The 27480-nt window shown below is 35.8% G+C and overlaps 4 protein-coding genes across 6 annotated transcripts in view; 2 read left to right on the forward strand and 2 right to left on the reverse strand.

The window, feature by feature from the left end:
- timm50 (translocase of inner mitochondrial membrane 50 homolog (S. cerevisiae)) overlaps positions 1-14405 on the reverse strand; it is a 40116-nt gene extending 25711 nt beyond the window's left edge. Inside the window, exons 1-3 of the mRNA XM_056263306.1 lie at positions 14176-14405; positions 12601-12760; positions 11578-11609 (exon numbers count right to left, since the gene is read on the reverse strand). Coding sequence (XP_056119281.1) covers positions 11578-11609; positions 12601-12760; positions 14176-14376 — 393 coding nt within the window. The 5' untranslated portion in view covers positions 14377-14405. The remainder of the gene's footprint in view (positions 1-11577; positions 11610-12600; positions 12761-14175) is intronic.
- Positions 1-27480, reverse strand: part of tpst1 (tyrosylprotein sulfotransferase 1) — a 361312-nt gene that overhangs the window by 221320 nt on the left and 112512 nt on the right. The gene's annotated exons all lie outside the window — the stretch shown is intronic.
- Positions 14994-20597, forward strand: tnfaip1 (tumor necrosis factor, alpha-induced protein 1 (endothelial)). The gene is made up of 7 exons (XM_056263313.1): positions 14994-15170; positions 16985-17338; positions 17432-17601; positions 19117-19200; positions 19324-19376; positions 19491-19686; positions 19773-20597. The coding sequence occupies exons 2-7, from the start codon at positions 17098-17100 to the stop codon at positions 19989-19991; spliced, it is 963 nt and encodes a 320-aa protein (XP_056119288.1). The 5' UTR covers positions 14994-15170; positions 16985-17097; the 3' UTR covers positions 19992-20597.
- sgsm2 (small G protein signaling modulator 2) overlaps positions 21201-27480 on the forward strand; it is a 61196-nt gene continuing 54916 nt past the window's right edge. For all 3 annotated transcript variants that reach the window (XM_056263287.1, XM_056263288.1, XM_056263289.1), the window contains exons 1-2: positions 21201-21480; positions 25342-25417. In XM_056263287.1, coding sequence (XP_056119262.1) covers positions 21421-21480; positions 25342-25417 — 136 coding nt within the window. In that variant the 5' untranslated portion in view covers positions 21201-21420. The remainder of the gene's footprint in view (positions 21481-25341; positions 25418-27480) is intronic.

A 27480-nucleotide genomic window follows, 5' to 3' on the forward strand; every position in this document is an offset into this window, starting at 1 on the left:
GTCCTATACCACTAATTTTATTTTTGGTAATCGCAGATTACTGAGTGATTGCAATTGTAATTTATAAAAATATATATTGGGTAGAGAAACCAGTATATGAATCATATTAGTTGGCTTACTTCATTTAGCAAATAGTGATTTTCATGTTTAATTATGACTGTTAACATGTATTGTACAAGCTTCTATTACTTTTCACTGTTCATTCTACTAAAAAAGTATATGATCAATAAGTTATGGCAACATGTTTTTATATTGCTTTAACTGATCAAAATAAGTTAAGCAATTGTCAACTTTTTAAGTTATACAAGATTCAGCTCATTTTTAAGTCTGTTTAATGTAATTTAAGTTGAAATGACTTAAACATTCAAGTTGATTGTACTTAGAAATAAGGCAGCAACTTTTTTTTTTTAGTGTCCATCGTATTCAATCTATAATTTAATGGCACATTGCACCTTTAGAGCTGCTCCATTGCAGCGGCACAATACTCACATGATGTTTTCCTGTGATAATACACGGGAACCGCTCATTATACGTAAATCATGTAACAGTTGTCATGTTTACTTACATGTACGATTTAGTGTGCTTATGTGCTGAGAAGTGCTTTCTCTCTCTCCTGACCTTCATCTCCAGAATGTTCATCTCGGTGCATCCCAGATTAGATATATTTACTTCATAGACATCTTTAATCTCTGATGTCTCCATATCTCTGTTTGTTCTGTTGTCATGTTTCTTTGTCTGGACACAAACACTGTACACACACACTGTGTGGTATTGGTTTTTGGTATTGGAGCATTTTAGGAGTACCAGTACACAAGCCCAGTACCAGACCCAATTCCAATACCAGTATCGGTGCATCCCAACTTTACACATAGCAACCTGATGTGAAGGTTAACCACTTAAAGGGATAGATCATCTAAAACCTTTTGAGAGGCTGGAAACTACTGTACTATTTTAAAATGACTGCTGATGTCAGAAGCATATGACCAGGACTAGAGATGCACCGATCGACCGGCCAGGGACCGGAATCGGTCAATTTTCCCCATGATCGGCCCGGACCGGTAACCGACCGGTCAGTCTCGCGTCTTTCCGACTCTGAGCCGGTCTGTTTTGTTTCCAGTGGCACAGGCAATAACGTCAGCTGCACGTTCTCGCTCTCTTCTCTCTGACGGCAAATGACACACACCCGCCTCTCTCTCTCACTCTCTCACTCTAAATAGTGCTTGTATTGTGCATAATTTTACTAATTCCCGCAGGTTTCGGACTCACACCAAAAGCGCGCACACCACTGATCTATATAAGTGCAGCGCACAAGCCGCCTCAGTCTCAAGCAGCTTGTGAGTCACAAGTACCAAAATGAGCGGCTTACTGCGCTTAAAAGGTCAAATACACACAAAATGATGTCAAAATGCCAGTCTTGGCGAGTATTCAGTTACACAGTCAGTTTTGGAACCTAATTAGTTGAAAAAGATAATGCTTGTTAATTGTAAGCAATAATCTGTATTTGATTTTTACAATGAAGACTATCCAGTGTTATTTTACATTTGATTAAGCACTTTTTTTGTAGTATTTCTTACCTGAATATACTGTATACCCACCTGAAAAACTTAAAGCCGTGTTTATTTCATCTCTCTTTATTCCATTGCATTTATTTGCGCTGTTGTTTGAAAATTGTTTATTTGTTCTTATTTTATTTGTCTTTTTACTTTTTACTAAATTTTGTATTGAAGAAAAGTAGATTTTTGTTTGTATATGCTGTCCATTATAATTCTTTGAAAGAAAATCGGAATACATCGGTATTGGCAGGTCACACTTACAATTTTCTTGGCCGATTCCGATTTCCAATTTTTATTTGCAATCGGTGCATCTCTAACCAGGACCGGCGGAATTTCAAACAACAAATTTCGGTCAAAATGGATTTAGAACAAAACAGTGACATTTATGTAGCGTTGCTCCGATGACGCATTTTGACTGTCAGTCTATTTTGCGCAAATTTTGGATAAGCTTGATAACATGACAGCTGTGTGGACGCTAAGGCTGAGTTGACAATATCTATTTCTCATTTTTAATTAATACTGATATTGATTCTAAAAATTCAAGATTAAAATTTTAGTCTAAGTTGTTTTCTGTCAATAAAACAGATTGCTTGTAAAAAGTGTTGAGTTTGAAAAGGAAAAAGTGTTTGCAAATTCAAAGGAATTTGAAAATAAAATGGTATCAAACAAATAATTTTCTGCCCTAAATTTAAAGGTACATGGTTTTTAAATGTCCACCTGGCAAAAAAAAAAAAAAAAAAAAAAAAACCTGTCCATGGGAAGAGAGCGATGTTCCCAGTCCCACACTGTCACACAATTGACATCCAATTGGAGTGGACAGAGGTGACAATTTTTACAAGCAAAGATCTGGCACACTTCACATTTGTCTCCTATGTGGTTGCAAACATATGTTAAAGTGTGCCCTTTGAAAAAAGTGAAGGAAGCAGAGCAGGAGAGGTGGCACCAGCGAACAAGATTTTCCCATGCACACACCTTAGCCCAGCACATGCCACAGTTTAAAGAGAGCTTGAAAAGTGTGTGGTTTATAGGGCAAGCAGCAATGAGGTGACACCCATGATTTAACCCCGAGTGCTGTGAGAAGTGTGTCTGCGCAGCGGACCCTAAACCATAGAGGTCTGATAATGAACACCTAAACATGTGGTGTCTAAATCCCACAGTTAGGAGAGCTGGCAATCCTTCAGAAATCAACATTTTCCAAGATCAAGACCAATAAGGTGTCTACAAATATAGTTTTAATAATAGAAGTAATTACATTTAATACCATTTGATCCTTCAGCCAATCTACTTTGCATTGCAGTAACCAAACTAGCTATGAAAACATACTACCATGACTTAGGAGTCATGACTTAACTTTCTTCTATATAAACACCACTGACTTTGTACCAAATGAAGTGGCAGTCATACATTTCTAGGAATAGCTTAATTTAAAAAAAAACTATCTGGGGTCACAAAGTGAATGTAGATAGAAGACCGAGATTTTAAAGATCACAGTAGTCTCAACTAGATTTGGTGCAAAATTATAGTCCTCTTGTGACAATGAAATTTAGGGTGTATTCACACCTGCCTTGTTTGGTTTGATTGAATCGAACTGTAGTTCGTTTCCCCCCTTGGTGCGGACCTTTTGGTGTGAATACAGCAATCGAACTCGGGTGCGGACCAAACTACCGAACCGAGACCCAGCTGAAGAGGTGGTCTCGGTACGGTTCCAAACGAACTCTGGTATGGTTCGTTTACGGTGTGAACATGAACCGACCCAATTGCAAGAAAGCACTTTGAGTTAACAGGCTTCCGTAGTCGGAGATTTTGGCATAATGGTTTGTGTTATTGTTGTTCAAGTGCGAAAGAGAATTCCATTCCGGCACGCTGTCTGGCCACACGATACTGTTGCGCGTCTTTCTGCGCGTCGTGTGTGCATCATTGGAATGGAATGAATAAATGAGTGTGTGCACCAGGACATTCACATACAGAGCGTTCTCTATAGTCTAATCGCGCATAGATGCAAAAAAAGCTTTTGCAGTTCATATAATGTAACGATAGTTACAATACAAGAATGATGCTGCGTTAAACTGGACAAACTTAATCGCAAGCGTTAACATTGACAGCACTTGTTAGCAGTATATACAATAAGAATCTCATTATTTGAATGTGTGAACATAGCCCCTCTCTATGAATGAAAACTTTATACCTTATCCGTCTTCTGCGCAGTTTATTCATATTGCGTTTGTACAGAATAACACAAAATTAGTAAAATAACAAATATTGCAGTACGAAATATCTCCATGCTGAGCCTTTTTTGCACTTCCTGATTTCCCTACTTGAGAATCCTTGTCCAATGAATGGACGACCTTAGCACACGTGTGGTTTTGTTTACAAATTTTGGTTCATTGCAAAAAGAGCAGTGTGAAAGCGAACCGTACCAAAAAAAAAAAAAAAAATTTTTTTTATTTGGTCCGGACCAAAGCAAGTGAACTATCGGACTTTCCTGGTGTGAATACACCCTTAATCATACTTGTGGTTCACCAAAGAGAGTAACTTTTTAATTTGCTTAAATTAAGCATTTATTGCATTTAGATTTTCACAGGAGTGTATTTGCCATCTATCTGTTTTATTTTATTACTACCACTACTACTTTGAGTAGTGGTAACTAAACACAGTTAAGTTCCTTACATGATAGTTAAAATTAAGACTGTAAAAACAGGCTGATATTTTGGTCTTTTTTTAAATTAACAACAAAGTGTTTAATTGTGACTTCCTCTCTGATAACTTGTTCTTTAATGCATCCAGGTATCATGAACTAACAATGAACACTACAGTATTAATTAACATTAACCTATAATAAATTGTAATGTTAAACTGCATATGCTAATTCATTTTAAAATCTTAAAATAAATTCTATAAATTAACATGAATGTATTATGTTTAACGAACATTAACCAGAAATGATAGTATAGTGTATATGATAGAAATAGTATATAAACTGAAATTAACCTAGATTAATGCTGTGATGAAAAAAAAACTGTTGTTCATTATTAGTTCATGATAATACATTAACCAATGTTAAAGTCCCCCTGTGGTGAAAATCTAGTTTTTAATGTTGTTTATATGCCTATGTGGTGTTTTTAATATGCTTTAAGACAAACCATGTGCAAACTCATAAGTCAACACCATTGCTGAGTATTTTCTCCTTACAACTCCAGTCAGTGAACCAAAGACAGTCTCAAAAACACGGTTTGAAATCGCTGCTGTTTCTTACACCACAAACTACCTTGTAACCAATCAAATCAACGTGCCGGCGGGCTTTAGCATATCATTACTATGCCGTGAAGCAAGGGAGTCTCAAGTGAAGCCATGTTATCCTGGTATATTTTTCTGTTGATATTAAAGTGCCCCTATTATGCTATTTTAAAGTTTCCTAATGTTGTTTTGGAGTCTCCTACAACAGGTTTACATGCATCAAAGATCAAAAAACTGTTTTATTTCCTCATAATATACATTTGCACATCACCACATTTACAATGATTCTCAAACGACTCGTCAGATGAATCAAACTCTCTAAATCCCTCCTTTCCGCAAGCTACTCTGCTCTGATTGGCCAGACAGCTCAGTCTGTTGTGATTGGTTTACCGCATACAGCGCCTCGAAAACAAAAACACCCATTGCCATAACAACATCAGCTGTCCTGAGGCTTCCTACACCGTAAACTAAACAGACTAACGAACAATGACGTCGATTGTACCATTTCAATGCGAGCACGAGTCCGAAGATGAAACATTGGAAGAACTATTCATTAAACCCAAACCTCCATCGCAAGGACGACTCGAGCAGGACGTTTCTCAGTGATACGCTACTCAGTTTGAGGTACATTACGAGATTTTGCAACTAATTCCTTACCATCAGCATTAACAAGTGCATGTCCACCAGCAAACCGATTATTTTACTTGTACTTATTTATTTACCGAGTATTTTTCTAATATATCGTGGTGAACACTTGGAAACTGTATCAATAACAGTGCATGTATGCAATGTATACATCAGCCGAGCTCTAGCATGAATGACTGATGTAACAAAGATGGTAAAACAAATATTGCACCATGCTTTTAATCTTTCCTCAAAGTAGTGAGAAGGACAGATAATCTCCATTAATAGACACAGTTTTAGGTAATAGTGGCCCATAGCCTTAGCAGAAGTATTTCAGTAAGACAGTGATAACATGAGTTAGCCAGTTAGCAGGAGACCTACACAATATCTAACTCAAAACTAAGTATTTTGAACACCATCTTTCAAGAGCAAGCGGTTTGCGAATTCTGCATTTCACTCCCGAGATTTGAGAAGCAGTCGTCAGCAAAATAAATGGAACATAGCAAAAGTTTAGGATTATACTGCTGTGGTATAGATTCATTTTAACCACTGATTCTTCACATGCTCATCCTTGAGCAGTGAAAAAAAAAACTGTCTTTAGCCTACCTTCACATGTAGAGCACAGTGTCTTCTCGACATGAGCATCCACATGTATCAGCTGCCGGGTTGAGGTTCAAGTTTTCCCTGGTGTCTGTCTGCGCGCGCAATAACTGGACGGGCAATATGCTAATGTTTCGTCTTGACGTCACAACGAAACGGTTTATGACTCGTAGTGTTGGTTTTGGCAGCCTGTTTTAATTTCAGTTTTTATTAGTTTTAGTCACGTTCATACTCTTTTTAGTCTAGTCTAGTTTTAGTCGACGAAAACTGATGACATTTTAGTCGACGAAAGACATAGTCTAGTTTTAGTCAATGAAAATTGTATTTTAGTCTCATTTTAGTAATGCAATTCTATTTAACCCAGTCAATATAGTATAAGTACCTAGTAGTATAGATGAAACCAAAATTTTCTTTTAGCCAAACCCATTTCAAACAATCTTATCTTCTTATAGTTATCTTATTATATTATTGTTACCTTATAGACTCAAGAATACATCCATTCCAGACACGGAAGACGCTCTGATTTGATTTTACAAATTTATTTTACCAACCAAATATGTTAGAAGTAGCCTACACACGATGAAATGAAAGTTTTTCCAAATGTCATTTCTTCTTTTTCTCCCAAAGACGAATCCCTTTCTCTGTGTCAGACTTAACTTTGTTTGTTGTCGTTTATGCTAACGCCTGTTTCACACATACTCCGTTTGCAGTGCGTATGTGGTGCGTATTTTTTCCCGCACCCATGGCCATGTAGAGCCTATGGTTAGAGGCGCTCACACCGCACGCGGATGCGGTCCGGCAATGCGCTCCAGGAGCGGTGCGTAACAGCAGAGCAGAGATCTACACAGTACCTCAACAACACGACATAATGGATGCAGGCTAAAAATATTGATTTGAAATAAAAAATAGAGAATAAATGTTGTGATTGTGGTACAGCCGTAGATCAGTTGCGCACTGCAAACGGAGCACATGTGAAAGCACAATAGCTCGTGCTGCTCCTGCATACACACCGCATACGCACTACACGAGGAGTAGGCCCTATGTGGGAAACAGCCGTAACTCACGCAGCTGCATCTTCTAAATAATGCCGCGAGTGGGGCTTGAGGATGTGAAGTCGCCTGCGTCTGCGCAGTGCGATCTGATGCAGCCCCTGAAGTGACACAGGAAACAGAAATGCTGCATAATAATAATGCAAGTAAACGAGACGAAATAACGTTAAATAACATTTCGCCTCGTTTTGGTCAACGAAAATGAAGAGACATTTTAGCATAGTTTTTATTTTGTAAACCACATTTAGTCTCGTTTTTATTCGTCAACAATATTGCATTATACATTTAATTATAGTCATCGTCACATGACCAGCATTTACGTTGCGTCTCGTCTCGTTTTCGTCACGTGATAAAGGTTCGTTGATGACGATATTTAGTCATAATTTTCGTTGACGAAAGCAACACTAATGACTCGTTTGAAAAACAATTAATTTCATTGACTCAAGAGTCGACTCTTACTTTTGAAAGGCAATAACTTTATATACAGTGCACTTTCAGATTTAAAACTTTGCAGGATGTTTTCATTCACTTAGAGCTATGTTACACACTACATGAAAGGTAATTTGTAGCAATATAGCGGGTAAATTATGTATATGATGTATATTATGTTGTTATGATGAACTATATGCTTTTCTCCACTGACATTCTATGATGTTCAAAGCATTTCTAAGGATGCTGATTTTTAGAAGGCTGACTGAGCTGGCGAACGGGAACATGGTTTGTGTAACATTAGCAACACATTATTAGCTGTTTGACAACATAGTCAAGCAAAAGGCTAATCATATTAATTACCGTTATGTCCGACATTGTAAAGAGCGATACCATTGTGCAGCGTTTACTACAGTAAGTTGACCGAGTGCATCTCTGAGCTGGAGTGAGTGAGTGGAGGCGGGGCTAATTTGCATATTCATAGAACCACGTATATTAAATGAAGCAAGGTGTGGAGTTACATTCAAGCTATTTTATTTTTCACAGGAAAAAACGTTTAAATATGTCATTTTGGTGATCAAAGATATTTTAAGGGATAAAAGTATTGACTACTACAGGGGGATTTTAACAAATTAACAAAATATAAAATATCTTAAAGTTTTACTAACTAATATCAACACTAAATTTTAAAAAATCTAAATGATGTTGCTCATAATTCGTCTAAGCAAAACAATTTTATAGTCCATTTTGTGTAAATCATAATTTGCTATCAGAAAGAATGATCAAACTAAGGCATATAATTATATATAAAGCTCAGAATTTTTTTTAATTAATTTTATTAAACCAAGATAGATATTAAATAGGCTATATTAAAGATATTAAAGTGACAGTAAAGACTTATAATATTACAAAAAAAATTATTTTATTTTTTAAATAAATGCCATTCTTTTGAACTTTCAATTCATCAAATAATCCTGTATCACGGGTTACACAAAAATATAAAGCAGCACAACCGTTTTCAACATTGATAATAATAAGATTTAAAAAAAAAATAATAAGTATTTATTGAGCATTTTTTTAGGGCTGGGTGGTGTGATGATATTTATCATCATGATGATGTAAAGTGTCTTATCGCTAGATAGATTGCGGTTTGTAAATATATCCACATAGCACAGCACTATTTAAAGTTCTTGACACTTTAGGCTGATAAAGAAACCTGAATGAATGAGGAATAAAGAGTGGGACATGCTTAAGAGTTAAGTACAATAAGCCGTGAAAAACTAACGCTGACTGACGCATCCAAAGCAAGCGCACAAAAAGACGCCTCTCCAGACACCATGCGATCCCAAATTCAGTTCTCTTTCACAACTTATGAAGCTTGAATGGTAAAACACACACACAACTGTGTCAAAATGCCCATCGTGTGGAGTATTTATCTACTTAAACACAGTCGGTTATGACTGAAGAGAAAGTCAACAATGCAATGTTATTTTTACATTTGATTATTCAGTTTCCGTAGTATTTCTTACTTCATGTTAGATATAACTACTGTACCTAATGACAATAATATTTATTAAAAAAAAAAACAATAATAAAATAAAATAAAACTTTAATTAAATTAATTTAACTTCAATTTAATTTCTTTGTTCTATTGTAGTTGTCCTATGGTTTGTAATTTGCTTCTTTGTTCTTAATTTAGTCACAAAAAAATAACTATATTGTGATATATATATCGTTATCGTGAAAAAAGTTTTGTATGGTGAACTAAGATTTTGGTCACGTTGCCCACCCCATAGTATTTTCGATCAAATAATTGCAGCCTTGGTGAGCCCATGAGACTTACCGACCCCAAAATTTTAAACTGTGGTATATATAAATGTACAATTGTTTCTGCTATAAAAGTTTCTTAATATTGTTCTTCTGATTTACAATAAGGGCAAGAAGACAGAAGCGTGCGAGACCGATCATAAAGCCAGTCCCTGAGACGGAATTTTTTTTTACAGTACGGGAACAGGACAAAGGTCTCGTGCTCACAATAAGATCACAAGAGCTGAGAACAGTAAAGCCCATCCAATCTAACGGATGAGCTGTGTGATCAGGCACCAATGGCCCTCTGAACTCATGTGAGGTCACACTGACCTGTGAAGTGTGCCCTTACAAGTGGGCTCTAATTAAGCAGGTAACAAAACAGGATGTCTAACAACGGTGGAGGTGTGCTCTTTAAAGTTAATACACACCTCGTACCTCTGGCACATGCCTCCAGACTAGGTGCATTTGGCATCTACTTGTGAAGTGTGCCCTTTTGAAGGTGGGAAACAGTGGGTGGCTTCCAGAAACATTAAAGTAACCATGCTAATTTGATCTTTAAGAAGCCAAACAGGCATTAATGCTCATTTACGAGCTCTAAGGCCTAATACACCTTAAAAAGATAGTTCACCCAAAATCTCTATTTGTGTTCCACAGAAGAAATAAAATCATACAAGTTTGAATCAACATGACGGTAAGTAAATGACAGAATTTGGGGTGAACAATCCCTTTAAGACATTGCGATCACTCAGTCACATTTATATAATGGTAGTAGTTCACTATGACATTGGAAATATGGCACTGAAGTTATAGAAAGTATCTCTTGAGCATTACCTACTAAATGCAAAAGGAACATCAAAAATACAAAATATTGGTCCTTGTCACAAAATCAAAGTCAAGCTCCAATTACAGTAGCACAGGTCTTCCACACAGGGGAGAGAGAGGTAAAAAACGCAACACCAACAAGCAAAACACATTTCATAGAGTCTTCTTCGAGACTGGCTTTGTAAAGCGAGTTGTTTGAAGTGGGCCACCTCGAGAGGTGCTAGAAGTCTGCTCCCAGAATAAAGGAAATTCACAGCACTATGAGAAGTGTGCCCTACAGAGGGAAAATCTTCACACCGACACCCGATTGAACTGCCTGTAAGCCAGAAGCCATTGTAGTTTCAATAGAAAGAGACAGGTGAGAAAGTGTGCCAAGGGAAATAGCACGGCGTTAGAGCTTGTTAAAATTACCATATTCGAGAAAAAAAAAAAAACATGGAGGAAACGATGGGACACCATTAAGATACTTTTAGACTGCTAACTTAATCAATTCAACTAATCTGATATTAACTTTTTTCTCTTTCTTTGAAAGGTGGCGAAATTCATAGCTCATTAGAACGTGCATAGAAAATGTATGGGTGATGTCAAAACAAATGTTGAAACACTGATCACTGATTCCTTGTCAAACTCCTTAAAGAAATATCTTTTTTTTTTTGGCACACAAAGTATTCTCGTCGCTCTCTAATGGCGCTTTTCCATTACCAGTACCAGCTCGACTCGCTTTTCGCTCCGTTTTCCATTGCAGAGTGCAGACAGTACCGCCACAAATAGTACCCGGTCGTCATAGCGGCGCCACAGGAAACTGCCGTGACGTAATCTTATACGCGAGTATACGTATCTTATACAAAGGAAAGTCTGCACCTCCTCGTTTGACCACGGCGTATTCTTCCGAGTTGCCATAATAATAGTAGTATCTCTGGCCAAACTATTTAAAAATGGCGGGGTTATTCCGGATACTCCATCTGGCGCGTGCAATGATGACGCAGTGAATAGTGACGATTCTCTCTGACCAATCAGCAGTCGGCATTGTTTTCACGTCACATTTTAGTATCGCCTCAGCTCGCTCAGAACCTCGCCGGAGGTGATACAAAAAAAAGTACCCGAAAGCAGGTACAGGTACAGCTTTTACACAGTGGAAAACCAAACAAAGGCGAGCCGAGTCGAGCTGGTACTGTGTAGTGGAAAAGCGCCATTACATTAAGGTTTAACCACTGTAATCACATGGCCTATTTCAACGATGTCTTTACTACCTTTTTGGGACTTGAAAGTGGTAAAAACCACTTCAGTGTGTTCAGAAGATGAACGAAGGTCTTACAGGTTTAGAACGACATGAGAGTGAGTAATCAATGAGAGAAACTTAATTTTTGGGTGAACTAACCCTTTAATACTAACAAAGGCAAAAAAAAAAAACTATAAAAAAAACTATTAAACCTGGTTTTGTGATTGTTAATGCTTACCTTATTTCCTTGTTCATCCACAGAATTGCTACCTAGAGACCAGAAACACTCATAATTTTAGTCACATGATTTCAAACCTTTGAGAGTTTATGCAAGCAACAAAACATTAAAACTAAATTAAATGAGATAATAAATATCTAATAGATATATTAGACATTTATTTGAACTTTTTATGATACATATAAGTCTTTTTTTTTACATTTACATAATAAAATGTCTAATATTTTACACACATGTTTATCCACTTATCAATTCATTCTTTTATCTAAACAAAGACAATACATTATTATTAAACTTGCATGCAAAAAACATGTTAAATTGTAATACGCAGTGTTGGATACGTTACTCTAAAAAGGTAATTAAGCTACTAATTAGATCTTCAACAGAGTAATTACTGTACTAATGACTCTCTTTAAAAAGTATTGCATTGGTTATTCTTAATTACTTTCTAAATACCATATCAACCTTGACCAGTTGAACAATAAAAGGGCAGATATAAAACTGCTCTTAATTCTTTCAAATAAAGTATATATAAAATTGCATAAATTATTCTTGAACTATCCAAAGCATTTAAAGGGAGAATGTTTAAAAAAACATACATTTTAACATTAGACACTAAATTTTGATGTTTTATATAGAATTGTTCTATAGTCTATGCAGTATTTAATGCAGTTACTCCCAACACTGGTAATAAGTATAAATATGCAAGTTAAATACATTTTTGCCATTACCACAACTTAATCTTCCAATACAAAAAGTATTTAAAAAAAAAAATCATAAATAAATATATGTTGATCACATATGTGATGATTCATACAAATTACAAGAGCAATACCATCCCAATGTCTTCATGATGATCCAGAATAATCCAAACAATAATCCAATAATATAAAAAATAATCCAAACCATGTCAGTCAAAAAAGTTTTGAATAATCAAAAATGTTGAAATAAAATCTTCAGGCTTATGAAATTCCAATCCTCTAGTGCCAAACCTTAGCATAAGAAAGCAACAGGCAAACTCACCGAATATGTATATGATTCCAACTGTGCCTCCAAGTCCCATAATTCCTGCTAACCGAAGGACCATCTTCTTAGCGTATGCCGTGTTCTCTTTCTGTTTCTTGTCCTCACCCTGTTCATCTTTCTTGTGAGCGGAGTCATCACCCTCTGGAGGAGGCTGGTCCTGTAAACGACGTGTCAAAAGCATCCCACTTTATAACTGCCTACATTACAAACCATGAGATTCAAGTCAATTTCTCAACAAGACTGCCAACTCTTCAACCTGGAACGTTACACAGCAGCCAGTTTGAAAAGCCAGTTTGAATCATTCCTGTAATATGTACAAATTACATTTTTCTGAACAGTTGTCACTGTCACTCAATGAAACTCAGCGTCCTTTGACAGACATTCAGCCCTCAGCCCTTACCTGTATTCAACAGTCAAAAGAGGATTCCTGACCATGCATGATACAGCTCCAATGTGAAAGTCATTCAAATGTCATTTTAAACCACACTTAATTTAAGGATATAACAAAAACAAACTAAATTTAAATTATCATATTTGGTACATGATTGTGTACCAAATATGATGACATGTAGGCCTCTAAATTATCAACATGATCAAAAAAACATGTAGCCTGTGTTGCACACCATATTCTACATGTCTTCAGACACGTGGTCTTTTTGCTGTGAAATCTTTAGTGATTTTTCTAAAGTAAACATAAGAATAACGTTTACATGTTGTTGCTATTTCAAGATGAACATTTACTTCATAAAAATCATGTTAAAATGCAAGTATGGAAATATGATACAATATGATACAACGCCCCACCCCCACCTCCACAACAAAAACTACAGAGCTTTGATCATAAAACTAAGAACTAAAATATTTTTCTGAGACATTATTGGCAGATGCAGCTGATATTTATGTACATTTTATGCAAGTAGTCTGCTATACAGTTGCAAATCTCATTGATTTACATTACAAGCCATCAGAACTTCATCTTACTTTTTTAAGTCTAAAGTAAAATTGTAAAATTGTAAGTAAAATTGAGGTCTTTTCCTCCTCGAGTTTGGGCTCCATATATCATACAATATGAGCCACACATTTTGATGTATCAAATATGATACAAATCATAAAACACACATGCCAACCTTTTTAAGATGTTATTTTCTAACAGTACCAATTAAATAAATCAGATTTTTTTTTTTATCTGTCAGGCTTTACAGAAACTCAGTATCTTCATATAATTAATTAGTATATGTAATCTAGCTCTTTGTATAGTCCTTTACAGCCATTCATAATGGTACGTATTTAAGACTAAAGGTTATAACCTGCATTGATTTCTACTGATGATGTGAACATGTAACCAATGTCCTTGGTCTATCACACATAACATTGCCTGCTGTGTCTGAATTCATTCAACCTGTCAACCTTTACTAACCAGACCAAAGTATTTGACAATGTATGGTCGTTTGTGCATCGACATACTCAACACCTGAGCATTGATATGTAAGAATGTAAATATTTTACCAAAAAGCAATAATTGGCTGTCTAATACCCTGTCATGTAGGAATGTCAGGCGGTCATAGCGCTCACCTGGCTTTTCTGCTGCTGAAGCCTTTCTTGCAGTATTGCCTGGGCCAGTCCACCTGTGGCACTACTACTAGATGTGTCAGCAGAGAATGACCGGACAACATCCAGCACCGCAGGGGTTATGGATCCGTTGGCCCCCTGCCTCAATCGGAGGAGGCCCCGGCTCGCCCGGACACACATGGGATACATAGACACCGCAGACATCTTGAATATGATGCAGCTAGTACCCGGAGCACGAGTGGAAAGGACAAACGATTTTGATTGGTTATGTCTTTCGTGATTGGCAGGCAGAGAGAGCCAATCGAACATATGAACTGCGCCGCGAAGGTGGTTCTTAGAATGTCGTCACTGTCACCCTCAAAAGCGGCTAAAAGTTCCCACAAACTACAAATAGCATAATTAAATACAATGCCTGCTTTATTAACAAAAATAGATATTGAATAACGGCTATCATGTAGAAGTCTTAGAATAATGGAGATTTACATTCTATATTTCCACAAATCTAGAACAGTCACTGTGAAATGGGTACATTTCAAAATAAAAGTACTTCATTACTTGAGAGACTAGTTTTGTAACGGTTAAAACCAGTGCTATACGTAATTAAAAATGATTTCAGGTCATATAAATGGATATAAAGGTAGGCTAATCGACTGAAAACTCGGTTCAACATCATATTACCCGTAATTGTTATTTATTATGAAAGATAAGATTGTGCAATTAGGTTGACAATCCCTGCACTAGCCAATGGGTGGCAGTAGATCCCTATCACGGTTTAACCTGTCGCTGTTATTCTTTCAAAGAAGAAGAAAACAAACACACCGTTGTATTACTACTGAAGTTTGAAGTAAAAACTAAGTGTTTTCCTCTTCTAAATTTTCAGATAGACCTGTTTGCTTTTTTCCTTATAAAATATGGTCGAAGTAAAACTGTCGAACTAATCAAGTCTACGGGTTCAGTTCAACGCCCACCCATAGCTCAACGTTACCGCAGCAGAGTGGGTGAGTTTTCTAGATTGGAAAAGTTTCATGGTGGCAAACTTGCCTTAACATTTCAATGTTTTGAATTAAACTAACTAAACTACTTTTCGCTTAGCATTAAACTTAACTAAAGTCTAGAAAAGGTGTACGTAAGTATATGAGGCTTTGCTAGTGTATTATATATATATATATATATACTAATGTAAATGTATAATAATATATATATATATATATATATATATATATATATATATATATATATATATATATATATATATATATATATATATATATATATTATTATTATTATTATACATTTACATTAGTATATATATATATATATATATATATATATATATATATATATATATATATAATCTCGGTACCGGTCAAAAGTGGGTAAACATTACTGTTTTTAATGTTTTTGTGTTTTTTAAAGGTTTTATGCTCATCAAGCCTGAATTTATTGGATAAAAAATGCAGAAAAAAACTAATATTGTGAAATATTATTATAATTCAAAATAATGGTTTTCTATTTTAATATACTTGAAAATATAATTGATTTATTTCTGTGAAACCAACTACCACAATATCAGAGTAGCTACTCTCTTCCCCTCTTTTATTTTATTTTATTCCATTTATTTATTTATTTATTTATTTATTGGTCTTTTTATTGAAATTATTATTGTTATTATTATTAAAAAAATTTTAGGGTGTGTATTTTTTTTCCCATTCTTACCCTTTTCACCTTAATATGTACTACAATTTAGACTGTGATTTATATCATCTCTTGTAGGATTTGCAGGTTTGTTTGTAATTGGATGGGAGGGTGGGGTATGTTCTGTTAAAAAAAGGAAAAATGTGTATATTCCATCGTACAGTAATTGTTTTTGCAAAGTTGTCATTCAATAAAAAAACTTTGAACGGATTTATTTCTGTGTATCTTCAGTGTCACGTGATCCTTCAGAAATCATTATAATATCCTGATTTATTAGCAATGTTGGAAACAGTTGTGCTCATGTGCTGCTTAATATTTTTTTGGAACCTTTGATACTTTTTTTTCAGGATTCATTGATAAATAAAAAGTTAAAAAGAACAGCATTGATTTCAAATGTAAATCTTTACTTTTTTATCAATTTAACACATAATTGTTGAATAAAAGTATTAATTTATTTAAAAAAATAAAATAAAATAAAATTCTGACCCCAAACTTTTGAATGGTAGTTCATATTGTTACAAAAGATTTCTATTTTAAATAAATGCTGTTCTTTTTTTAACTTTTTATTCATCAAAGAATCCTGAAAAAAGTATCACAGGTTATAATTAATATTAAGCAGCACAACTGTTTCCAACATTGATAATAAATCAGCATAATGGACTTATTTCTGAAGGGTCGGAGTCTGGAGTAATGATGCTGAAAATTCAGCTTTGCATCACAGAAATAAATTATATTTTAAAGTATATTCAAAAAGAAATCCGTTATTTTAAATTGTAATAATATTTCACAATATTACTGTTTTTTTTCTGTATTTTTGATCAAATAAATGGAGGCTTGATGAGCATAAGAGACTTTTTTTCAAAAACATTAAAAAAAAAAGTAATGTTTCCAAACCTTTGACCGGTACTGTGTATATAAAGCAAATATTAGCACACACACATATGTGTATATTTGTGTGTATGTCTATAGTACAAGTTCTTATTTGCTGTCGTTATGCCTTAAATATACTACCTGTAAATAAATATTAGAGCTAACTTAGCCGATAACCGTAATATCAAATTTTTTATAAATCATAGCAGTCTTGTATTACATGTAAGTTGTATACATGTTGTTTTAGGTGATGTGTAGCATGTAGGTTTGGCATCACAAGCAGCCTGCCCAGCAACATTCACCACGGCGGGGGAAATCAGACCCATTGTGTGCAGGGTGGTTATCTACCTACAGCGGGACATGTCAGGAGAGAGCTGCCTGCACCAGCTTCAACCGCAAACTGGGCCAATTGTGTCAGTCTCTTCAGTGGCCTGCCCCAAGACTAACACTTGCACCTACCGCGGTGTCACCGGCAACAAGTATGTACAGCTCAATGTTGGTGGAAATCTTTACTATTCCACACTGCAAGTGCTCACCCGACAGGACACCCTGCTGAGATCCATGTTTAGCGGCAAAAAGGAAGTGCTCACTGATAAGGAAGGTAAGTTATTTAGACATTGCAGAGATAAGACCTCTTTAACCTTGACTCAGTGCTGATGTTGTTAAAGTGAATTCTCTGTTATTTTGTCTTTAGGTTGGATCCTAATAGATCGCTGTGGGAAACACTTCGGTTTGATTCTCAGCTATCTCCGAGATGGATTTGTGACTTTGCCCAAGAGCAGACAGGGTATCATGGAGCTCCTAGCAGAAGCCAAGTATTACCTGATCCAGGGCTTGATAGATTTGTGCCAGGAGGCCCTGCAGGTTGGTTTAGAATAATGAAAGGAAGTTGTGCACTCACTTGATTATGTGTGTTCTTGCTTTTGTGTTATTCTCATGAAACCTGTCAAAAAAATTAGGGTTAGTTTAGGTATACTTTATTGTCCCGATGGGAAATTTGTTTTGTGCTCACGAATACAGCCACTCAGGGCCGGCCCGAGGCATAAGCAAACTAAGCGGCTGCTTGGGGAAGCGGCCACCAGGGGGCCCCCTAATCGAGTTTCAAAAAAAAAAAATTCATGATCAATATACCTGCCTAGAACTGCTGCTGTGTCTGCCAGCGTTTAAGTCATGCGCATAATCTAGACACCTCGCGCGCGCATAGACAATTCGTGCGCAACTGCGCATTGTCACGGTATCGGTTTAAGTTGGAGAAAATAGCTGCAGGGGAACTTAACCTTCTAGGTGTAAGGGTAGCAGTTTGAATAAGTAATAAACATAGCAGTTTGAACTCTTCTCCACTTTATTATACCACACATCAGATCACTAACTCCAAAAACCCGCGACACTCAAGTACCAAGTGCGCACGACCCATTCCTATCTACGGCAAGCCCCGAGGGGAAAAATACATTGCATACACACATACAACGAGCGATCATTACTGGTATTATAGTAATAGACTTTGTTGGATTCTGTCGTGTACAATCCAACAAAGTCTGTTACAATAATAATAATAAAAAAGATTTTGATACACTGTATTGAGACAGTTGAGAAATAATAATATTTTTACAGTTTTCAACAACAATAATTGTCATTGTTGAACCCTTGCTCTTATTATGTTTCTGATTTCTCAGTTTTGTCGTTATTTTAGCAAATCATTTATTTTATATGTTTTGAGACCGTTTGTTTTAAGAAGTTTCAAAGAGTTAGTAAAAGAGTAAAGTAAAAGTTAAAACTTTTTTAAGTAGGCATCTATTTTTTATTAAGTATTTATTTTGTATTAATACATAACCTCACTGTATTCACTTATAATGTATCATTATTGCGTGACATTTGTGTCAAAAATCGTCAAGCACAGGTGACTTCGCGTATTGGGAGGGGGCCCCCAAATCAAATTCATAAAACAAACACAATACATAAAAAAAACAAAGAAGAAAAAAAAAGATACACATTTACAATCAAGTAGTTGGCCTCACGCTACTGTATACACTGGAAAATAATTGGCAATTGGTTTAAAAAAATAATAATAAAAAAATTGGGACATGTAAGTCGAGCACATTTCCACCACACATTTGTATTGTCATTCATTAAGATTTCATGGTAGTGAGAATTGGGGCAAAATTCCCATAAAGGTGCTTGTTTAAAAATAAATGTGCAAAATATATGTATATATTCTAAAGTAGTATGCATTAAGAAAAAAGTATTTTTTTTGTTTGTTTATTAGTTAAAATGAGACCCAGATATTTTTGACAGTCTTTTTGAGATATTTGTTTGTTTGTTGATCTATTTTTATTTTATTCATATATTCTTATGTATTTGCTTGTTTGTTTTGTTTTGTAGGATAATGAAGAAAAGGCTCTGTGTGTTATCCCATTCATAACATCTCCTAAAGAGGAGGAGAGACTGATACAAGGCTGCGTAAGGGTGAGTCTATCCTGCGAGGCAAATATTCCCCGTCTTTTGGTGTCTATGTTCATTGTTCACATAAAAACAAGACCATCTACAAAGTCTAAAAGTCTCCTGGCATTATTATTTTTTCGCTTACAGCCTGTTGTGAAACTACTTTACAACCGAGGTAACAACAAATATTCCTATACAAGGTAAATACAAGTGTTTTATCCTTTAACATTCAAGGTGATTTCACTTTTTGAGAGATTCGCATAGCTTCTACTGTCAATACTTGTCTTTTTGATTGGTTTTATCTTCCTCAAAAGCAACTCGGATGACAACCTACTCAAGAATATCGAGTTGTTTGAGAAGCTGTCCCTGAGCTACAGCGGTCGTGTACTCTTCATTAAAGATGTCATTGGAGACGAGATCTGCTGCTGGTCCTTTTACGGACAGAAGCGTAAACTAGCAGAAGTCTGCTGCACATCCATTGTTTATGCTACTGAGAAGAAGCAGATAAAGGTAACTCCTGTTTGAATAGGTATTTGCAGAGACACTTTCATAGCCTGTTCAAATGTATCAAAGAAGGACTCTTGTAATGCTCTCAGGTTGAGTTTCCAGAAGCACGGATCTACGAGGAGACACTAAATGCCCTGCTTTATGAGACTCTCCCAGTCCCAGATAACTCCCTGTTGGAGGCCACCCGCAGACGGAACAATTGTTGCTCACACAGTGAAGAGGAGGAGGCCGTGGAGCTGAGGGAGCGCGTGCGTCGCATCCACATTAAAAGATACAGCACTTATGATGACAGACCGCTTGGACATTAGCCTAACTGTGAATTGAGGCTTCCAAGACACTATATATCCTCAGTTTTCACATTGTCTGTGGAGAACACTAAACTACCAGCACCCTTTAACCACTTTGTAATTTGCTGCCGGTACAGATTGCTGCTTTCCTTTTTGTTTTGTAGGGGGATTGACAATCAGTGTTTTGAATGAAATCTGTCTTGAACATTAATGTGAACGGAACACAAAAAGGTTGATCTTGAATTGGCATCAATTCCTGTATTTTAATTTATTGTTATTTTATGAGGAAAACACTATCTCTTTAAATAGTAATTACTAATCTAATCATAGAATGTTTTTATAACATCTTGCCAAGATAAATCTGCCAAATACAGTACATCACTCTGTTTCTGCTAACCATACAGGATGATATATTCTGTTACAATCTTGCCTTATGCCTACGTTAATCATCCATACTGTTATTTAAGATGATTAATATAGGAAATGGATTTGAAAACAAATTATATATATATGGACTTGGGGTGTTGCATATGGGGAAATTAGGTTGTAGTGTTTGATTTATTTTGGTCTAGTGTGATAAGAAATGTGCTTTTAATGCCTAAAGAATGAATGAATGTGCCCTAGAAGTTTCCTGCTCTAATTATTTAACACTCATGAAACATTTCTATATTAACTTCTATATTAAAATGAGAACACAAGAGAAGATATTTTGAAGAATGATTTTTGCCCATAGAGTGAAAGGCAATGGGGTCCAAAACAACACTGGACCTGTTTGACAATATATTGATAAAAAAAAAAAAAAGCTAGACATTTTTCAAAATATCTTGTGTGTGTTTCATTTTTGTTACAGGCTTGGTATGTAAATTCATTGTACCTCAAAGCCCCCTTAAACAGCTTCTAAATATTCTGTATCAACTCAATAGTTGCATTATTTTGGTTTCATTTGGATGCACCTGTGCCATTTATAGGTAATAGCTAGCTGTGTCTTCCATAATAGAATGTGCGACTATAACCATTACGCATCACGTATCTTTTCATCCAATAGGTCTTATAAACATCATGTCTTGATGAACGCCTAATGACAATGCCTGATTAGTTGAACCACCGCAAGCGCCTCCATCTGAGCTGTCAAATGTGGAGGGGAGCTAAAAATAAATCGCCGTCACTGCCTTGAACAGCGTACGGCGCGTGAAGAGATTTATCCCATTGATCAACAATGACGAGGGGGCGGGGTCAGCGGCGATTGCGTCATAGAGGAACCAAAGATGGCTTCACGATGCGCTTCGGCAGTGCTTAGATGCGTCAACGCTCAGCTGTCAGTACACACGTTTATATGAAAGGGGAGGAAGGATAATAAAATAAAAAACATTGGGGGAAAAGGCAGGCGAGCCGTTTAGATTTATGTCCAGCCAGTTTATGCTGCACTTGGGTTGTTTAACAGTCAGGGACAATGGGTTCGACTACAAATGAAGAATTTAAAGAGAAATTACTATGGAACGTCAAAAGAGAAGTAAGTATTATTCACTTACATATTCTTAGTTTTGATTGCGTGCTGAAAACACGCTTGCACTATTATCTTGCATGCTTTGTTGTTAGGATGTGCATCCGAATTAAGTGCATGCATATGGAAGTTTCAGATGTGCTGCTGGTTACAGTGAATCAATTTAGGTTACTATAACAAGTTACAGTTGTGAGTCTCCAGGCAGGCTATAATATCTCTTATAGATTCACATTCAAACCATTTTACCTGTAGAGCTGAGGGTTCGGATACCCTTCCTTATCCGCGTATAACTTAATGACTATATGGGAGATATTGATTTAATCAATGGTTTCTGCGGTGATCAGATTCTTTCCTCTCCAAGTGGCTAAATACATCCTAAACCGCATGGACGAATACGTTTTCAGTGTCGAGTATGCTGCTAGTCGTTTGCAATGTAAACAAAAACGAGCCGACACCGAATGTCCATTGACAGATACTTGAGGGGCTGCACGAGCGCTCAGAGCACTCGAGGTTTATTTATAACGCGACTGCAAGAGAACGCGCTAACGTTACTTTATTATTGGACTGATTAGAAGAAATCGGTTGCGTTATGTGCTTGAATTTTGTTTTGATCTGGGCTTATTTTCTTTTGATCGCATGATAGTTATATAAAAAAAAACTTTCTCGTGTGGAAATTCAACAGTAGCCTAACCTAATTTTCTAGCTGTTTACACTCATTTCAATTATCTAAGTTTGTATGTTATGTGAGGGGATTAGTCAAATTAATATCTGCATAATATAGGACCGGTATGGCCGTTGTTGGTTTACGCTACAGGTTGAACTGGCCAAGGCATAGCTTTTGTATTATAGCTTCAAACTCATTATTAAAAACCGTTTAATTCGACCACTAGATTAATTAGGGATAATAATGTATGTGAAGTGTATGTGATACATCACTGGTTTATTTTGCTATAATTGCCGGCGTATTGATAAAACATGACATTTATTTGATATCATAGTGTTAATTGGACCTCTATGCTAGCATACATCATCTAATAATAGTTGGCCAATAGTCCATTACAGTACAGAAAACAATATACGAACATCTTAGTGGTGAAATAGTTTTGTGATCATTATACAAAATATTGTATGATTGACCAATCAGATCCAAGTATTCCATGAGCCTTGTAATGGTATTGGAAAACAGATTCATCCAAGTATAATCTTAACCTAAAAAAAATGTGTAAACAATATATAGCCTATATTTTTAATGTGCTAAACATTTTATACCACTTCAAAATAAGAACACTGAGATAATATGAATGCACTCTTGAACATAATTGTATTAATTATTTGATAAGACTTCACATTTGCATTGAGTTTCAAATGTTTTCACTCCAGGAATTGTATAGGCCTAGTGGAAGAAGCTGTTACATTCTTTCATATCAGTATAATTAATTCTTATCTTTTCCCTTACAGTGCAGGGAACACTAGTTTTAAACCCAGCCCTCATGAATAATAGAAATCTTGAATGAATTGCTGCAAAGAATAGATCTCCTAAATTGGTACCAGGATGTCGCATGTGTCAGAACAGAACAGACTGTGTCCAATGCTGATTCAGCCTCTTCAACTTAATGCCCAATCCTGGCAGACATCATTTCTCATGATAGTTAAGGGCATGTCTAATAAAGGGCAAAAATCATGCATGTGAAGAGCAGCAGTAATTCTTAAGGTGTCTGGCCTCATGTGGCCCGGTGGCCTGGGTTAATAAGGAAATCAATTTTTAACGTCTCGGTCATCAAGTTTTAAAGAACTTTGGTGCGTCATATTCACTTAAATCTCCTATTTTTGCATCTAAAATTAGTTACTTCCTCTACAGAGATGTCCTGGACTCTTTTCACCAAAAACAACAACAATTTCCACTGATTTAACAGTGTTTCTCCTTCAGTTACTTCCACAATTACCTTTCTTTCTTCATTTGGGGCATAGAAGTACACGCTATTTAAAATGAAACACATCACTTCAAAGGACATTAGTGTATATATATAGTAAGGAAAATAAATGTGCCGTTTTACAGGAAATAACAGCCCTCTGCAATACACACAGAATTAGATTTTATTTTTTTCCTCCATTGACTTTCTTTGTGTTACATCCCATGTCTCTGTCGCTTTAAGCTGCAGTCAGCCGTCTTCTGGTTGCCTAGGAACTGAAAGCATCAGCAGCTAGCTAAGAAGTTAAATTGCATCAGTGGACGATTAATACAGCTGCATGAAGCAGGGATCGTCACAAATGGCTCCCACAAGAGCAAAACAACTTAGTTTTGTTTTCCTGTTCTCTGCTTTTCCCCCCATCAATATTTATTGGTTGCACCATGTTGCAATTATCTATTTAATAGTTACTGAATATTTTTGCATTTGCAGAAATACATCCCCATTTTTTTTATTGAGGTTTGTCTGATTTTCTGTCAAGAAGCTTTCAGTAGCACTTTATTTTACAGTCCTGTTTCGCAGACATTCTATGTACTTGGTAATGACGCTAACTGGGTAATAATTAGGTATTAACCCTGAACCTACCCCTAAATCTAACCTTAACCCATGTTTAACCCATACATTACTCATTTGTTTCGTGGGTAAGTATACTGTATTGAAAGTGCACATACTGTAAAATAAAGTGCAACTGACTTTTGTGTGATTGACTGCAACCCTTCATAGGTGTTCACTATATCCTCTTAAAGGGATAGTTCACCCACAAATCTTGAAAAATTGTCACTATTTACTCACCCTTTGTTCCAAATCTGTTGTTCCAAATCTGTAAGTTTCTTTATTCTGATAGATATTCTGAAGAATGTTGTTAATCAAATAGTTGATGGTAGCCATTGACTTCCAAAAAATACTATGTAAGTGGTCCATACTATGAATACTATGGTCCATCAACTGTCTGGTTACCAACATTCTTCAAAATATTTTCATTTCTGTTCAGCAGAAGAAAGAAACTCATACAGGTTTGGAACAACATGAGGGTGAGTAACTGATGACAACATTTTCATTTTTGATGAACTATCCCTTTAAATTGGAAAGAGGATGCCAGAACTCATTGTATTTATCAATGTTAGATGCTGAGCATATTGTGAAAATATCAGTGTGTGGACTGAAAAGCTGCAAGCTCTGGATGCCCCTTATTTCATCTGTAAAAATCCTTGAATATTAATGACTATATTGTTTCTGCTGTCAGCTTGGCTGGAAATGGGTTGTAATGCCATTGTTTTCCTTTGAATCATGTGGATTGTGGAGCACTGGGTTAAAATAAACATTTACTAATGCTGTGTGTGCTATTCGAGCGTCCAACCGTTCTCGAGTCTTTCGAGGCGTGTTATGTAATGCATCAGGCTATAGTTACTGGCTCCACAAGTTATTTTTTTTTATTTTTAATCCCAACGACAACTGGCCAAACACTTGATATCAGCCTTTAAATCATCCTTTCTTTTGCTGTCTGTTGGCCTTGTGGCAAATCTCATACCATAGGGTGCACACAAATCATGCCCGTAATCAGCAGATGCCCATAATTTACGCCTTCCTATTGCTACAATTACCCTTCTACTGTTCTTCAAATTACACAAACAGTATAAAGCTGCCTGCAAGGATTGTGATTAATTAGTCTGGGATTTGCTGTAATACTGACAGCTGGAGGAGAAAAATGTTGACAAAGCCTCATTCTACAGTTCCTTGCACTCTCGGGGAAACTTATCAATTGAATGATGCTAATTAAAGCATTTGTGGTTTCGCTGTCATGATTAATTAGTTGCTTTTGTGCACCCGATTCCAATGTGCAGAAAGAAGTTTGACTTGCCATTATTTTTCGCCAGCTCCTAATTACATGTCTTTCCATGTCTAGGTGAAGCAGATTATGGAGGAGGCGGTGACCAAGAAGTTTGTACATGAAGACAGCAGCCACATTATTGCACTTTGCAGTGAGTACAAGTCGAGAGGTGTTTTGTATCACACTGGCTGATTCAATCCAGTTCATTCAATTCATTTATTTGTATAGCGCTTTTCACAATGCACATTGTTTCGAAGCTGCTTTACAGAAAATGTATATTTCTGCTTTACAATTTAGAGTAATCTTTAATCAGAGGTACAGAAATAATTTCCATATGTTAGAAATGTACAGTTCTAAGATAATACAAGTCATGCAGATAGCTAACATCATGTATTCATTTAGGCAGAAACAATGAGCTCATTAAAGCAGTTATTACAAGGTGTGATCATAATGATGCTGATGTGTTTATGCTTTGCAAACATAAGCATTTGCTTTTCTGTGACATACGGAATGTTGTTGATTGCGCTGATTTGAATGTCAGGATGTTATTTTGCTGGTTAAAAGGTTTGAAATGTGAGAATAATTTGTGGTGGTCTTTCAAGGATCTTTTAGAATTGGTTGAAAATAATCAACAGGATTAGTTGAAATCAACAGTTGGTTGAAAATCATCATAATAAAAGTGGGTTTATGAATTGTCAAAATGTCATGCATTAAACTACAGCTGCAGAATTTCCTACATTCTAAGTATTATGAATTAATATGCATTCAGTATAACTTTTTTTTGTAAAGAAAGACTAATAATTACTCAGAAATGTATTCTAAATATAGATAAAAATAGAAATATTTTTTAAATAAAACATTTCCCATTGTGAATGAAATGATTAATTAACTAATAATTATACATAAATATAACTTTTTGTAAAGAAAACCTAATAATTACTGAGAAATATATTATAGATATACTATAAGTAGAAATAAAATAACATACCTTTCTCACACATAAACATAGCTGCACAATTTCCCAGCTGTTGTTGCAAATTAAATTATTAACTAATAGTTAATATGCATTGATATGTAAAGGAAACACAGTAATTACTGAGAAATATTTTATATAAAGATATAAATATAAAAAAATATTTCTTTTTGACCCATAAAAATAGACAGTTTCCCAGCTGTAATTGCAAATTCATATTGCAGAATAATTGATTAATTAACTAATAATTTATATATATATTGTAAAAGACAACTTGGCATTTCATGAAAAATATCTTTCAGACATATAAAATTATCTTTGCTGAAAATATAATAATAATAATAATAATAAACATTTTTGCAATGTGAAAACAAAAAATTGTTGAGCAGGAACGACTCCAGAGGCAATGGCTGGGGCTTCATGGCATGATAGTTCCGGAGTTTTGGATCACTGCCAACAATAAGGTTAATTTGTCCAGTGCGGATTACTGGGAGTGTGTGTGTGTGACTCACACTCTTTACTCCAGTGACACAGAGACAGGCCGGAACATTAACCCAGCCTCATCATTACGTCAGTGAAACACCAGTGCTGCGTGGCACCACAGATATTGCTTAGTCAAGTTTCATCAATGCAGAAGTGTAAATGCTGTTAGTATATGAATGGAAATACAAATAGGAATAAGAACAGGGAATAGGATGAATGAATGAAGGAATGGATGAGTAATTTACTAGTGTTTTACACAGCTTTGTTACCATTTACATGCTCCTTTTGCCTTTGTGTTACAGTAAACAGTGTATTTACCACCAGAAAGCACTTGATCTGTGTGTTTATGCAAATATGAATTCAGTTTATAATTTGTGGTCAATCTGTATTTCACACATAGCAGATATTCTTGCACTGCCGCTGCATGAGCTTGTTGATATTTACAGTTTGTGTCTCTTTTCATCCAATGTGGCGTGCCAGCTTTTGCTTTGAGGCTCAGTTGTTGTGTTGTGTGAATTTCCAAACCACAGAAGAGCAGTAAGATCTAAACACAGTGTACAATACATCAGGACATGTCACTACAAATCAAAAATCACCATGTCCATGCTTGCGTGAGTGGCCTGAACTCTTTATATATGCCGTGCTGCTATGTTTATACAAAATGCTAAATTTATCCAAACTCATGTTAGTTTCCATGACTGCTCTCATTTAAAAGACTAAAATGGAACAGCTTCTGTGTATCGAGGTTAAAGGTCACA

This window comes from Rhinichthys klamathensis, unplaced genomic scaffold (genome assembly GCF_029890125.1).
Source record: "Rhinichthys klamathensis goyatoka isolate OS25496 unplaced genomic scaffold, OSU_Roscu_1.1 h1tg000206l_1, whole genome shotgun sequence".
In the NCBI taxonomy this organism is placed as follows: Eukaryota; Metazoa; Chordata; class Actinopteri; order Cypriniformes; family Leuciscidae; genus Rhinichthys; species Rhinichthys klamathensis.